Source organism: Zonotrichia albicollis, chromosome Z, assembly GCF_047830755.1.
Source record: "Zonotrichia albicollis isolate bZonAlb1 chromosome Z, bZonAlb1.hap1, whole genome shotgun sequence".
In the NCBI taxonomy this organism is placed as follows: Eukaryota; Metazoa; Chordata; class Aves; order Passeriformes; family Passerellidae; genus Zonotrichia; species Zonotrichia albicollis.
This window is the reverse complement of record NC_133860.1, coordinates 64658080-64672628: the sequence shown is the minus strand read 5'-3', so window position 1 is coordinate 64672628 and position 14549 is coordinate 64658080. Positions and strand designations below refer to the sequence as shown.

General features: G+C 40.2%; 1 protein-coding gene across 1 annotated transcript in view; it reads left to right on the top strand.

The window, feature by feature from the left end:
* The window catches only part of SHB (SH2 domain containing adaptor protein B), a 67374-nt gene that overhangs the window by 40464 nt on the left and 12361 nt on the right, over window positions 1-14549 (top strand). The window contains exon 4 of the mRNA XM_005486291.4: window positions 10250-10421. Coding sequence (XP_005486348.2) covers window positions 10250-10421 — 172 coding nt within the window. The remainder of the gene's footprint in view (window positions 1-10249; window positions 10422-14549) is intronic.

Genomic DNA, 14549 nt, shown 5'->3' with positions numbered 1-14549 from the left:
TTCTAGTGCCTTTCTTTCACTAGTAACTACGAAAATGGGAGGGGATTACTAGCTCTCTTTCAATGGTAGCTCACTCTTTGCAGTTGTACATCTCTTTTGATTAGTATTATTGTATTATGGCTTACTTTCGAGGAAAATCTGTACTTCACTCTTTGCTGCTTTCTTTGCCTCTCCATCTGCTAGTTCATTTCTTTCTTCTAATTTTAAGCTCACTCTCTGGTGTGCTTTAATATGCTTTTTCAGGTAGCCGAACTGCTTTCAGCAGCTGGACTGTCTCTTCTTTCCCTGTGAGGTCAGCAGTCCCCTCTCCTTCCAGATGGCTCTATGTGCACGCACAACTCTGAATGCCTTTTGCTGTTTCTAAGGCATGGGTCCATGCATTTATCTCAGCATCCTGTGCAGAGGTACTTGTTGGTAAGGGTCTACACTCTATTACTTCTCTGCAGGTAGTCACTGTGAACTTTGCAATGTCGCTTTCTTGTCAGTGAACTAGGTCTCTGCATCGTCCGGAGGAGTGTCTTTTAAGTCTGGGCGGCTGGAGTAGGGTAGCTTCAGTGGTCTCTAGGCAATCATGGTGTACTGCTTCTCTTTGATTCTATTGAGAAAAGAAGCTGGGTTGACAATATTAGTCACTACTATCTCTCTATCATCTTGCTCTACCATGATGGCCTGGTATTTCAGAAACCTCTCTGGTGAAAAGCCAGTGGCTACTCTTTACTTCTAGTACTACAGACACTGTGTGGGACACTAGCACAGTCATTTTTGTCTCAGGATAAACTTGTGTGCTTCTTGAATGTTCAGCACAACTGCTGCTACAGCTCTGAGGCAACTTGGCCATCTTTTGGCTGTTGCATCTAGTTGCTTAGAGAGGTAAGCAACTGCCCTCTGGTATGGACCCAAGTCTTGAGCCAATATTCTCAGAGCAATTCCTTGCATGGAAAAATAGAAAGAATGCTTTACTTACATCTGGAAGTTTCAAAGCTGGAGCTGACATGAGGGGACTCTTTAGCTGGAGAAAGGCCCGTGTGGTGTCTCTTGTCTACTGGAGATCTCAGTTCTTATTGGCAATAAGAGCATAGAGGGGTTTGGAGAACAGTCTACAATTATGAACCTACAGCTGGCACTACACTGCTATGCCTAAGAAGGTTTGGAGTTCTTTCGTTGTCTGGGGTTCAGGGTTTGGCATAGGGCTTCTTTGCCTTAAAGTCTGCTGCTCAGCACTCACTTCTTACTCTAGGTAGATTACTTTCTGTTTCACTACCTGTGCTTTTTTCTTTGAGACTCTGCATCCTTGGAGTCTTAGGAAATTCAAAAGGCTTACCGTCCAGGCTTCTCTTGCTTCCTTCGTCTGAGTGGCTACTAGAAGATCATTTATGTACTGCAACAGCCTCTTTTCTTTTTGTGGAGCTTCTTGGGACTCTGGGTCTTTGCAAGCTGTTCTCTAATCGGAGTGGAGAATTTTGAAGCCTTCAGGCACATGGACTGTGTGAGCTTGTGTTTGAATGCAAAAATGTTCTGGCTGGCTTCATGGATAGGGAGGCAAAAGAAGGCATCTCTTAGGCTTAAAACAGTGAACTAGGTTAGCTCAGGTGTTAAACAAGTTAGTAAGGTCTATGGATTTGCTACTACAGGGTACAAATTCTGTGTTATCTTATTGACAGTTCTTAATCTAGTACTACCAGTTATTGGACTGATTCTTTCTTTACTTTCTTTTTGAGGGTACTACTCAGTTCTCACTGGTTGTGTTTTTTCATTAAGCTTGATGGGGGAGCATCTCATGGGGGAGCATCTTTCACTCTCTCTGGTGCAGCAGAGGCTCATACTCTTGAAAATACTTATTTACTTATTCTAATATCTTCTTACTAATGTCTTTCTTAATTTCAGTGTCTGTTAATATTAAGCTTAACATTTTTATATTATTTGCTTCTAGAGTAACTTTTCTCATTTGAGAATATTTAGCAAATTGAGCGAATTGTACAAAAGCTTTTAGGTACACATAGTACACATGTTACTTTAAAGGTTTGCAAAAGTATGCCTTTTCAGACTGGCTAGTTGTTCATTCTCTACACTACAACATAAACATTCTCTACAGGTACTAAAGCTTTATTTAAAACTGAACACATGACTCTTGTGCTGACAAAAATTTTTCTCTTTTGGGAAGGTTACTTTTACTCTTCTTCTCTTACTTTGGGAGGAAGCCTTTACAAATTATATGTACTCATTTTGCGAACTGTGATTGCTTTGCATTTCAGCGTGATAATCTTTGCCTGATTTCATACGTTGCTATCTTATGCTGCATGCTGAACAACGTTTGATTTGCTTTTTCTTTGCCTTGTTTTTTTTTTTAGGGGCTAAGACTAGAGAGCAGTCTGATATCACAGTTTCTTTGTTATTCTGGGTGATTTCTTAAAACAAAAGATATTTCAGCATACAAAAACTATCTCATTTATTTTCTTATTATAAAACAGTACTAACAGCAATGAAGCACTATAAATCTTTTTATTTTCTGAGCTGCTCTTACTGGCAACCTTCTCTTAATGAGTTTTTTTTAAAAGGGGCTAATTTAGGAACTTGTTTGCTTTGGTCAGTTCTTATTATTTATTTCTCTTTGTTTTATCTCGCTTCTATTTAAACTTTTTTACAGACTTTCACAGTAGTTTCTCAGTTTTCTTCTTATACACACAGTTCCAGGTGGCAGGTATCAGATGTGATTCTCACACACAAGCTCTAAGACTTTAGGTTCTGAATCTGCTTGACTAGAAACTTTTAATTTACACTCGGGGCGTGTACTTTGACACTTATTGGAACAGCAAAACAGCAATACCAGTGTTTCTCATAAACACCGCACTGCAATAATACTTGCACATCTAGCTTTTGCTCACAGGCCATTCCCGTGTTCTCTGGGGAGACAGGGCAGCCAAAGCTGTCCCTGTGCCCAGGGCGCAGCTACTGTCACCTCACACAGCCTGCTAGCTTCTTGATGTACCAAAGGCTCCCTAAAATTGCCCGCAAAGGCTGGCTATTCTGTTTATTACAGAGAACTTTAAATCTTTTCAGCGGATTGTTTCTAGTAAAGACTTACTGCAGTACTAACCAAAGTCTCATAAATCTCATAAGTCTCATTAACTAATTCATCTCATTCATCTCTTCTATATAAACTTTGTTTTACAAAATATTAGTCTTTTCTAGTTCTCTTCTTGCACAATCTAATTAAGCACTGTGTCTACTTACACTTGTTTTGCTGCTTTGCAAAAGGGCTGTGCTAGTCACAGCCAAAACTCTGATATACTTGCAGACACAGACACACGCACTCTCCCCCCCCCGCCATATCTCAAATTCACTAGAGCCAAGGCTTGAATTGCTGTGAGGGGGAGAATTCTTGGAATTCTTTTAACTCACTTTATCGAAGTTAAACATAAATCACCGTACTATAGCTCTCTTATGTAAAATGCTACTCTTGTTGCAACAAAATCTTAAAATCTCTACAAACACCACTATACAGTCTGAGAATCAAATTACTACAATGCAGCGGAAGAAAATCACCACACAAAATCACTGGGGAAGGGCATATTTCTCAAAGTGCTCACTTTTCTCAACACAACACAGCACACCATAATTCGGCATTTACTCAAATCAATTTTTCCTGGACACAATCAAAATAACAGCACACAGTCTAGAGATCAAGTCTAAACATCTAAGGCAAAGGAACTCTCTGAGCTCATACTCACGGTTAAAATGTACTAAATCTACACAAATCACTACATTCAAACACGATAAATACCATCACTGACATTCCTCCACTCGCTTCTCCGCAGGGCACTTCTCTCTCGCAGCTTGCTGCAGCTGGCGCTTCTGGCCTCACTCGGCTGCTTCAAACACGGGGAGTACTGACCCATCTCCGCACTGTAGGGCACTGTAGATTTACTCTCTTTTATACACCATACACATATCACCTGCACGATCACAAACACAGTGCACTGGCCACACACATTAACCATACAGCAACACAGTGTCTGGACACCACTCACACACGCACAAACAGAAGAAACATACGCGAATTCAGCTCTGCCTTATCAGAATCTGAATTCTAATACACGCATACACGGGTTCACTTGGCTTACCCTCGGAGCCGCTGGCAGTCCTGCTCTATCAGGACGACGAGGCGACGAACCCCGTCTCTAATACAGCCGCTCTATCAGCTGCAGCTAGCTTACCCCGGAGCCGCTGGCAGTCCTGCTCTATCAGGACGATGGAACGAACCTCGTCTCTAATACAGCCGCTCTATCGGCTGATCTCAGACGTCTCTGGGTCGTTAATTCTCTTGTTCTTTTCTTGTTCTTCTTCCCCTGGGGCCCCATACATACCGTATTCTCCTCCGCAGGCCAGCGGGTCGTTGTCTGTCCTCGCAGGTGGCAAGTTGAGACAAGCGGAGCCCCACCAGGAAAAAATCCTGGGGCGCGCCTTGGAGGTCCGTCTATCCCCCCTGCCCCCGCGGGGACAGAGAACTCTTGCCTGGCTCGCCAAAATGTTTTGCGGAGAAAAGAAGAAACTTCACAACTTGTAAAAGTTGTAAAGCTTGGTATGCTTTATTACGACGCGCGCCGGACGCAAGACTCTCCAAAAGGGCATGCGTGCCCCTGGAGACTCTGAGTCTCCTTTTTATCTCTCTTTCTAAATGCATATGCATACAGTTTCAAATTAAGTTCATACATATTCATTTTACATGACATTTAGCACTAATTCTTCTTTATCGAAGGAATTCTTAAGTCGGGGGCAGATTGACTTCGTAGTTTTTCTGTTTTTCTTTCTCTGTCTCCTTGCTGTCTCTGGAACGCGGCCTCTCCTTCAGCTTTAGCTCTACAGACTTTTCACTTCTCTTAGACACTTTACCTAGTTCAGGATGGATATTCTGTCTCACTGTTTAGCATAGTTATTAGTAACCAAGAGCAGAAGGAGAGGAAATGCCCCTTATCAAGCTTGGAATAACAGCCAAGGGAGGGGAGGGTACGTACAAAGCTGCCATTCTGAGGGACTTGAACAGGCTGGAGAAATGGACTGACAACAAGCTTACAGAACCTAATGAGAACAGACCTAAAGACTTGCATCTGGAGCAAACTAAGCCCCTGCAATGATATGGACCTAGATGTGGTTGACTTGCTGGTCTACAGCTTTGCTAGAAGGGGCTTAAACAGTCCTAGGGGAAGTGGACTAAATGTGGCTAGCAATACTCCTCACCATGATGAAGGCTAGTAGCATGCTAGCCTGTGCAAATAGGAGCAAGCTAGTGGATGAAGCAAAGTGACTGTTCCTCTTTACTTCATATTTCTTGAGCTATGCATAATGCGGTAGAATTCTGATATAAGAGGGATGTTGATAAACGTTTTTGTTAGCACAGAGCCAACAAAATGACAAGAAACTGAGCACATGACAGCACATGTAAAGAGATGCTGAGAGACCTGGGCTTGCTTAGCCTGGAGAAGAGAAAGCTTTGGGTGGGACATAGTGGGAACTTTCTAATGCCTGTGAGGAGATCCTCTATAAGATGGAGCCATTTTCTTCACAAATGAGCAGGTGTGTGATGGGAAGATGAGACATAAGATGAATCAGTAGAGGTTCTGACTCAAGTTGGTTTTTTATCTGCAAGAACAGTCAAGTATTGGAAACAGTTATTCAAGGAGCTCTTGCAGTCTCCATATTCAGGTTTTTTTTCATCCTGTGGGAAGAAATGACTGCATAAACAACCTGATCTGATCACATAACTTCCCACACAAGGTCAGTGATTGTGTGCTCCCCAGAAATAATTTTTCTTTCAAAAACCAGCAACTTCACTGCTTAATGATGCTGAGATGCAAGTTGTGGACCAGTATGCATCTGTCTCCAGTGAGATCACATTTCCCAAATTTTTCAAATAGTAATAGAGCAGCTACAGAGACTGGATTTTAAAAGTTAGGTCTAAAGAGTCATATATGGGCATATGTAAATTATTGTCCTTCATGCATTGGTCATATTATATGAAATCTATGAGTTTTAATTAATTTGGATCTTGTCTTAACCTCTGTATTCATCTTTGTGTCCACTTCTTTGGTCTTTATGAGGTAAATTCTGAAATAGGGTTTTTCTGAGTTGTTTTAAAATAAAGAATCTTAGTTTTTGTTTGGTTTTTTTTTCTTTATATCTACTTTTCAGTTTTTATATGTAAGTGTAAATTAACAAGGTCAGTCCAATACAAGATTTTATGATTGGCTTATGTGTAAATATTCTTTCAAGTACTATGCAGTTACAAAAGCACACGGAGCAAAATATTGCTTTACTGAATTAATAGACTGAGGACAGGTTTAATTAAATGGTATTATGATATGATTGGTTTACTTACAGGCTCAGCATAGAGAATTGTTATTTAAAATAAGAAGAGTAAACACTTTTTGAGATTAATTGGATTTCTCTCATTACGGCTGCCATTCATTATAGATTAATTTGTTTTAGGTACAAGGTTATTTTAGGTACAAGAATTTCTTTTGTCACAAAGAAATGTCTAAGGATTGGCCACAAGCCTGATTGCAAGCTGCTGTTTCATCTAGTGTCTCTAGAAATCATCTTGGTCCTAGGAGTAGTAAATGTTTAAAATAAGGAATGAAGAGGTCCAGCTCTGAAGTTTGAAATGGTGGAAAGTTTGCAATGGAGAAGTGTTGATCCCCTGCTGAGATGTATGAAGTGCTCTTCTGACTTAGTTGGTGGTTCCATAGTATAGATCTGGAAAGGCGTTTTTCAGTTCTTAGCTGAGGTGGATTTTTCTGAAAAGTGCAGTGTTGGTCTAACTATTAAAAATTCTAGCAATGGGTAAGTCCCATTTACAGGCCCACCATTACCATCTTCCAATTCTGTGGAACTGTGGAGATCCTGGAGGGATCCTCTGCTGAAACTTTCCTATTTTGTGAAATTCATCTGGAGGAAACAACATACATTTGTGATGAGAGTTGCAGACTCAGAGTCTTATGAAGCAAATGTTTTTGATTTGTCATGTGATAGACTGTAGAAACAAAACAAAATCACCAGCAACACTAGAATTATCATGAACCTAATTACTCATGCAAGTCTTTGAAGGAAAAAAATTGTTCTTCTGCCACGATTTCAAGATTTGTTGCTGAAGCATAGCTAAAACCTTTTTGTCTCCAGCCTGGACTTTGAGATTTGTCAGAATGAAAGTGTGCACAAGCTACGAAGTGTGCTGAGGCTGAGGGCAGTGTGTCTGTGCTCCTAAGGATGAGGCTGAGGCTGGTGTCATGCTGGCATTGTGGATGCAGCAAGATGTACATAGCCTATGGATTTTGCTGTGCTAAAAGATTCATCTCTGTGTAGCAGAGCTGGAATGCCGCATTTTGACTGTCTGCAGCTGGAGTTCTTTTACAAACAATTTTGGGGTTGTTTTATTGGAGGCTGTTCAGCTGAAGCTAAAATGTGTTTTTGATGGCTTTTATGGGAAGCGAGCAGGTCTTGTTAGAACTCCCACTGAGCTGGGCAGACTGGTTTGCCCAGAAGAGCTGAGGCTGGCAAAGCAACAGGAACAAAGTAGCTTCCAGGTACACAAGTCTGACTGGAAAAAGAGATAACACCAGGGAGAGCCCACTGGATAGATAGATAGAAGATAGCATGAGCACCAGAGCACCTGTTGAAGAATGTCTCACTGAGACTGGCTTCCACTGAGTTTGTGAGAAATCTGTGCTCTTCAAAGTGTTGTGTGGGCACAGAAAACATTGGGTAAAGGAAATGCTTGTGAAGTCTGTAAAGCCTGTCTTAGTATTGCGTTACAAAATGTGTGACCCTCACTTACAAAGAGGGTCTCAATGGTCAAGAGGGCCATTTGGTAGCAATTTCCAGCACTGATCATGGGTTCATGGAAGAAGGACTTATAAATGCCAAACTTTTTCTGGCTTCTTCTGCTGTTGAATGGAAGATGCTGCCTAGGACCCTGAGTGACCTAAAGCAAGGGAATTCTGGCATGCCACTGTCACAGGGGTAGGGCAGGAATTACAGGGCAGTGGAAGAGAGGCCACATGAGGAGTGTGGAAGTAAAGTATTGCAGTCTATTCCATAACTGCAGTGGCTGGATATACTTAGGTCTATTTAAGAGAGGATTCATAGCAGCCAAAATTCACATTACAGGGTGGGGAGGTACCTGACTGACTATCACACTTGTCACTTTAACCTGCTTGGATAGCCCTTCAAGACTGCATCTTCCTGGGGGGGGGGGGGGAAGCCAGAAGTCCAGACACATGTCTGAACTTTTCAAACAGAGATAAAAGCCCCAACATTCAAAAGCATCTGAAATTTGACTTTGTCCTGTTTTGGAGAATAGTTCCTGTGTCTTATCATCATGTTAGTGACTTTCCACACAAGCATATAAAGATAAAAAAAGTGGGAACATTTTTAAACTAAAAGAGGAGGCATTTAGATTAGATGTTAGGAAGAAACTGTTTAGTCAAAGATGATGAAGCAATGGAGCAGGTTGCTGTGTGTGAATTGTGGATGGTCCTTCCCTGGAACTGTTCAAAGCCAGGTTGGATGGGGCTTTGAATAATGTGGTTTAGTGGACAAAATCACTGCCTGTGGTGGCATCTCTTTGCTCTTAGGGTTTTGCGACTAGATAATCATTAATATCACTTTCAGCTCAAGCCATTCTGTGTTAAAATCACAAGTTGTTAATAGTCAGAACTGAGTTTGTTATGTGAACGGAGTTTTTTGGCATCTGAAAGGTGTTCCTTGTTCAGAAGGTGACAATAAGCTCACTGGGTTTCAGAGAGTACCCAAGTTACATCCAGGTGTTTTTCTTAAAGTAATGATACTGCTTGTATATGTCACGGGCAGGTATCCACATGCAGTGTTTCTCCTTGTTATGCTAATCAGCTTTCATTATCCAGTAATGAGGTTAAATCTCGAGTTTATATTAAGAAAGAATCAGCATATTTCCACTGTGTATACTTAGGAATGTGATCGAATACGTTTGCCTAAATTTTACAATAAAAAAATTGTGCCTACTTTCTCTGAGTAGAGGGGCGATGTGGAAGTGTCCTAAGCTTCATGACAAAAGCATAAACAAACTTTTAAAAATCAGCTCCAAAACATTTTCCTCATCCAACATGTCTCTGTGCATTATCATTTTGAACTTGAACATTGCAGCTGCCTGCTTTAAAACACCTAATACTGTCAGCCACATGCCTACTTGGCTGTTTGTTATAGTAAGTTCACTTTTAAGTGCATGAGGCCTATAAGTGTTGCAGGGAGTTCCTTCAGTTTTCCTTGTAATGTTTTTCTCCAGTATTGCTGTTGAAACTCACACAGGGGCTGATGGACCTGTTTGTGCTTGTGCTTTTTACCTCCTGACACAGTCAAGGTTCTCTGCCTGGTCCTCACTAGATGGCCTTAATACACAATCATTTGCAGCTGGGAATGTTAATTTTTGATGAAGCAGCAAATCATAGAAGGCAATAAGAGTCAAGAATATGGTGTGGGTAGATTCTTTCACTGTTTCTGTCAACATTCTGTCCTTTAGTATGTTTTTTTTTAATTGTAGCTGTGTGGAATCTGTAAGTGTAGAATGAGAATGCTGACATCAGTAGTATGTGCTTAGCTACGGGTGTTGCACTGCTCTAATAAATTACAGCTTTGCAAAATAAGTTGTATTTCTTTTCTTGGAATAATGTAGTTAGTGAGAGAAATGATGGAAGAATATCTTTCTTTTGTCATCTGTTTCCTAGACTTTAAAAGCAAAAGCTTTGTGCCAGCAGCATGTGAGTTGGATGCACTGTTAATTCTTTGCTGCTTGACAGTATTTCTGATATGGATGTTAGCTGCCTGATTTGCCCCCAGATCACTGTCAGGATGATATCACATAACCTGAGGCAAACTGATGTTCTCACTTATTTCCTTTGGAATTATGGCAGGTGACTTAAGGCTCATTACTGTTACTTGTTTAACAGCGTCAGCTCTGGAGGATCAAAGTATCACATGTCAAGATAAGCAGTAGTTATTATAAAAAGGTTTAGAAGAGCATGAATTATATTACTGGGAAAACAAGAGAATTTTAGGACTGTACTCTGCATAGTAAGAAACACTTTACCTGATACTTATAACTTTGTAGATAAAGCATCTATGGGTATATGTTTATTCTCTGTGTGACAACCTCTGTAAGTGCTACAACTCTTTTGGTCCTTGCTAACCTTGCCTGGAGAGGTAATTTTTGTGTATCTTGCAGCCCAGTTTAATGGAAGTGGGAAACGGCAAGCATCTCCTTCTCCCTCAAATGACCAGCACAGGCAATTAAGAGCACCTGGAGGAGGCTTTAAACCTATCAAACATGGCAGTCCAGAATTTTGTGGGATCCTGGGAGAGAGAATAGATCCAACTATTCAACTGGAAAAGCAGATGTAAGTAAGCACAGTAATTGCTCTCTAGCTCTTTGCCTCCCCACTTACAGGAGCAGTAAGTACCCAGATCCTACTGTCCAGCTTCCCTCCTCAGTATCCCCAAAGCTCCAAAGATTTCCTCTTACTAGTCCCGCAAATTGTAAGTAATTTTTGTGGGGGAGCAAAATAGTGTTAAACAGGAAACTCATCTCAGAAACAGTGAATTTTATCTGTCAAGTATTCAGTTATTCCATTTTCAACCTTGTTATTTATACTGCATTAGGGGAAAAAAAGTTGTATCTCACATGGAACCAAATTCTGTTTAAAGCTACATGAAACAAAAATATTTGTGGCTGCAGAGGAGCATGTTTCTAATACATCTTGCATCTGGCAGTTATTCTCCTCCAGGCAGAGAATTATAAAACCACTTAAACAGCTTTCAGATAAGAGATTGTTATTTCTACCCTTGTGCTATCAAACTTGAGAGTGGTATTTAGATACACTTCTATCTAATTCAGGTTCTAGGTGAATTCCCTGTAGTAAATTGTCTGGTATCCACAAGAGTGGCCTCTGTCCTGCTTTATTGTTGCCCTTCCTTGAACAATTTGGACAGACTGGCTTATGTGGTGAAATGACCCACTGTCCTGTATCATATCAAAGGTGGAGCCTCAGAGAAGGGGCCAGAATTCCTGCTTCACCGAGAAAAATCCTGAAAAGTGAAAAAGTAGAGCCATTTACAAAAATTAGAGTGATATTCCTGGTCACTAGAAGCCAGTGGATTCATGCAATTAAGTGAAGAAGCTGTGTCTTGAATCCCTGAAGGCAGTCCACTCCAGAAACTGTCGTTCTGGGTTAGAGGCAGAATTTATTTGCACTGGAGAGGGAGGGCATAACTTAGCGTGGATGTGAGTATGTGCTTTGTGAGAATACTTTGTTCCTTAATGCTAGTGGTATTGAAAAGATTAAGAATCCTTTTGCTTAGAACCCTCAGTAGGAGGGTTTCAGAGGAGGTAGTTCCAGAAATTGCTTTCCCTTTGACATTCTATTTTTCAGGCTGTATTTGGAAGTATAAGTTTGAAACAGATAATATCATCCACATGTTGTCATGTTCCATCTAATCAACCTCAGCCTTTGAACCATCTGCCCATTCACTGATTGTATGCTTATCTCCAGTAGAGGAAGTACCAACCATTATTGTGAAATCAGTCACTGATACTGTTAGGTAAATAACTAAAAGGTTGTAAATTTAACTGTAGGTTTGGTCCTCCAAGTTGGGTAGTTCCAGCTTGCCAAAGTCACTCGCCTAGCCCCACATATATTAAAAATAATTGCAGGAAGGAGAGTGTCTGTTACCTAGTGTTTGACTCACAAATATGCTGTGGTGTCATTCTGTCTTTTAGTATAACTGCAGTTAAATGTTACAATTGAAAACTGCAGATCTAGTTTTTCCTTCTTAACTATTCAAATGTCAGTGACATGAGGGGGTTTTTTTTGTTTCTTCAGCATGATGAATCAAACCTCGAATGCAGTTAAGAATGATGCATCATAAAATGAGAGAGTCCCCATTCATTTTACCATAGAATATTCATAATAATTCATATTACTCATTTTAGTAGTGTGAGACATCTCCACAGCACATGCCAACCCCTTCCTTCTTTTTCTTCAAAAGTGGAGTCTGTTTTTGCAGAAAGGAATACAAGAGCTAAAGAAAAGGATGCACACAAATTGACAAGTGGATGGGTAGGTTAGGATATTCCCCAAACACGCAGAAATACCAAGGTGAGTTAGTATATTAAGAAAATATTTTTAGTTACTTGTGACTGAGGAATCTGTAACTCTGAACTTACTAGCTCACGCACTCAGGGGAATCAAAGTAATTTGTTCTATTTCCTTAATAACAGTGTAAAGAAAAAGTGTGTTCTGCTGTTTCCATTGTTTTATTGAAAGTGAATCCCTCCCAGTCTTATAATCAAGATCTTGTGGTTTCCTGTTTTGCTCTAACGCAGAAATAGAGTAGTATTGTGCATTATATAAGCTGTAATAACTTAGTATACTTACTGTATAATTGATGCTGCTCTCCTGTCTTCAGTGGAGTTGTGGCCCCTTAGTGGCCGAAACGTGACCATTGACAAAGTAAGGGACATCAGGAAGAGCATTCTGTAAACCACAATCAGGGTACTTACAAACTTGGGAGGAGATCCTGTTAAGGGTCAAAGTGTGTGATTATGTTAGAATTTTCCTTTCAGGTTTGCATTGTGTGCATGTGTTTTCCAGGATATCTTAGAAGACATTCAGGTTATTCCATACTTTTGCACTGATGTCTTTCACAAGCTGTCATTGCACTTTTTTAAAACCACATCACTGATGTTTGAATTTTTGACCTTTCTTCATAAATGCTTGTATGCTGACATTTAAAAAAAATGAGCACACCCAGGACAAACAGACCCAATGCGTTGAACAGCAAATCTCTCTGGAACTTAAAGCTGATTATCGCACTTTGCTTATCACACTAGGTAGCTGGAACAGGAGCAATCAGTGTCCCAATTACATGGGCATATGACTCACAAACAATTACACTTCTGGATACTGGTGCTTACTGTCAGGTGTAGCCAAAACAGCTTCCAGGCGTCACATCTGAATCAGATGTCTCATCCACTGTTTACTTTCAACTCTTAAAAGCAGGCTTTTCTTCCTCAAACCAGCCCTGTGTTCTTTTTCTATTTCTCTCTGAATATCAGAGTTCAGTATCTCCCTTCTTTTGGTAAGGTAATATTTCACTTTTGTTTTATTGGCCCTTTGGGGAGAAAAGAAAATAAAGGTAATTGTAGCTAACAGGAAAAGTTTTTAAATTCTCCCAAATACATTTCTTGATTCACACTTGTATTAATATTATTCTGTCACACTCAGAACGCAGTCTAGTCTTCAAATTCCTTGTTAAGAAATATCTTTCACCAGTAAATATCCAATGGGAGATGAGGAGGAGCCTGCCTGAAATAATTTGTATCTGTGTCTCCATCTTATTTGTGAAGGGAAGAAGCTGTCAGGACCTCCCTTTCTAGTCTGTCTTGACTATACAAATATAACCTCTCCTTAGTTTCCTCTAATGCAGACTTTGGTTTTAATCAAGCACTCAATGAATTTTTAATTCAGGCACCAACTTTATTTTTTTAGCATATTCATCAGATTTGACAATGGAGTCACCAGCAAGAGGCAGTTAAGGGAATGATTTCTGTCAAAAAGGCTTATCTGGTCTTTAGTCACCTATCTTTTAGTTGGAGCATCTTTCTTAGAGTAAGAACAAATGGAATGAAACTCTTCTACACAAAGCAAGTTCCTGATAAGAACAGACAGGACTTCTGATGTGTTCATTCTTGCTTAGGCAGATGTGGTAATGTCACATAATGTTTCAAAGTGCACCTGGCAATTGCAGGGAGGGAGACATCTTCCTCAGAATCACATTTGACACAGGGCCAGACACGTTACATTGCTCTGGAAACGTAGGGAAGGGTCAAAGTGCTTACTCCTGGAGTCTCAGATTTTGAAAGCTGATACAGAGCAGCATGCACTGAGAAGCTTCTTTGTTTGCAGTGGCTAAGTTCAATGAAGGACCCACCTCTCTCACCCAATTTCCTTTTTAACCTGAGTTGTTCACATCCACTCTACAGATCCACCAGAGATTTATCTAAAGCTCTCAGAATTGCCACAGCTTTGTTTAGAATGAGCCTTTTCAATAGATTTTCACACTCTTCTCGTTTTACAAAGATTTATTTTAGCAAATCTTTTCCACTGTTAACTGTCCATATTCTCCATGTGTGATCTTCGGTTTCTTTGCTTTTGTTGTTTATTTTGTGTATTAGTTTTAAAACTGATATTAGTTTTATCAGGGATGAAATAGAGCAAATTGTATATCATGGATCTGTTTGCAAGACAGATTATAATGTGTTTCTCTAAATGGGAATTTCTTACATAAACATGTATACCAATCTCATTGTGTGGTTTCCTGATCTGAGTTTTCCCCTCAGCTGACAGGAGCCTTCAGGAACGAGAAGCCTCCACAATTTGTAATAACTTCATCCAGAGCTTTTTATCCATAATATATTAGATTTTAAAGGTATCCATGTGCTGTTGGTAGCAATTCACACCTAAAAA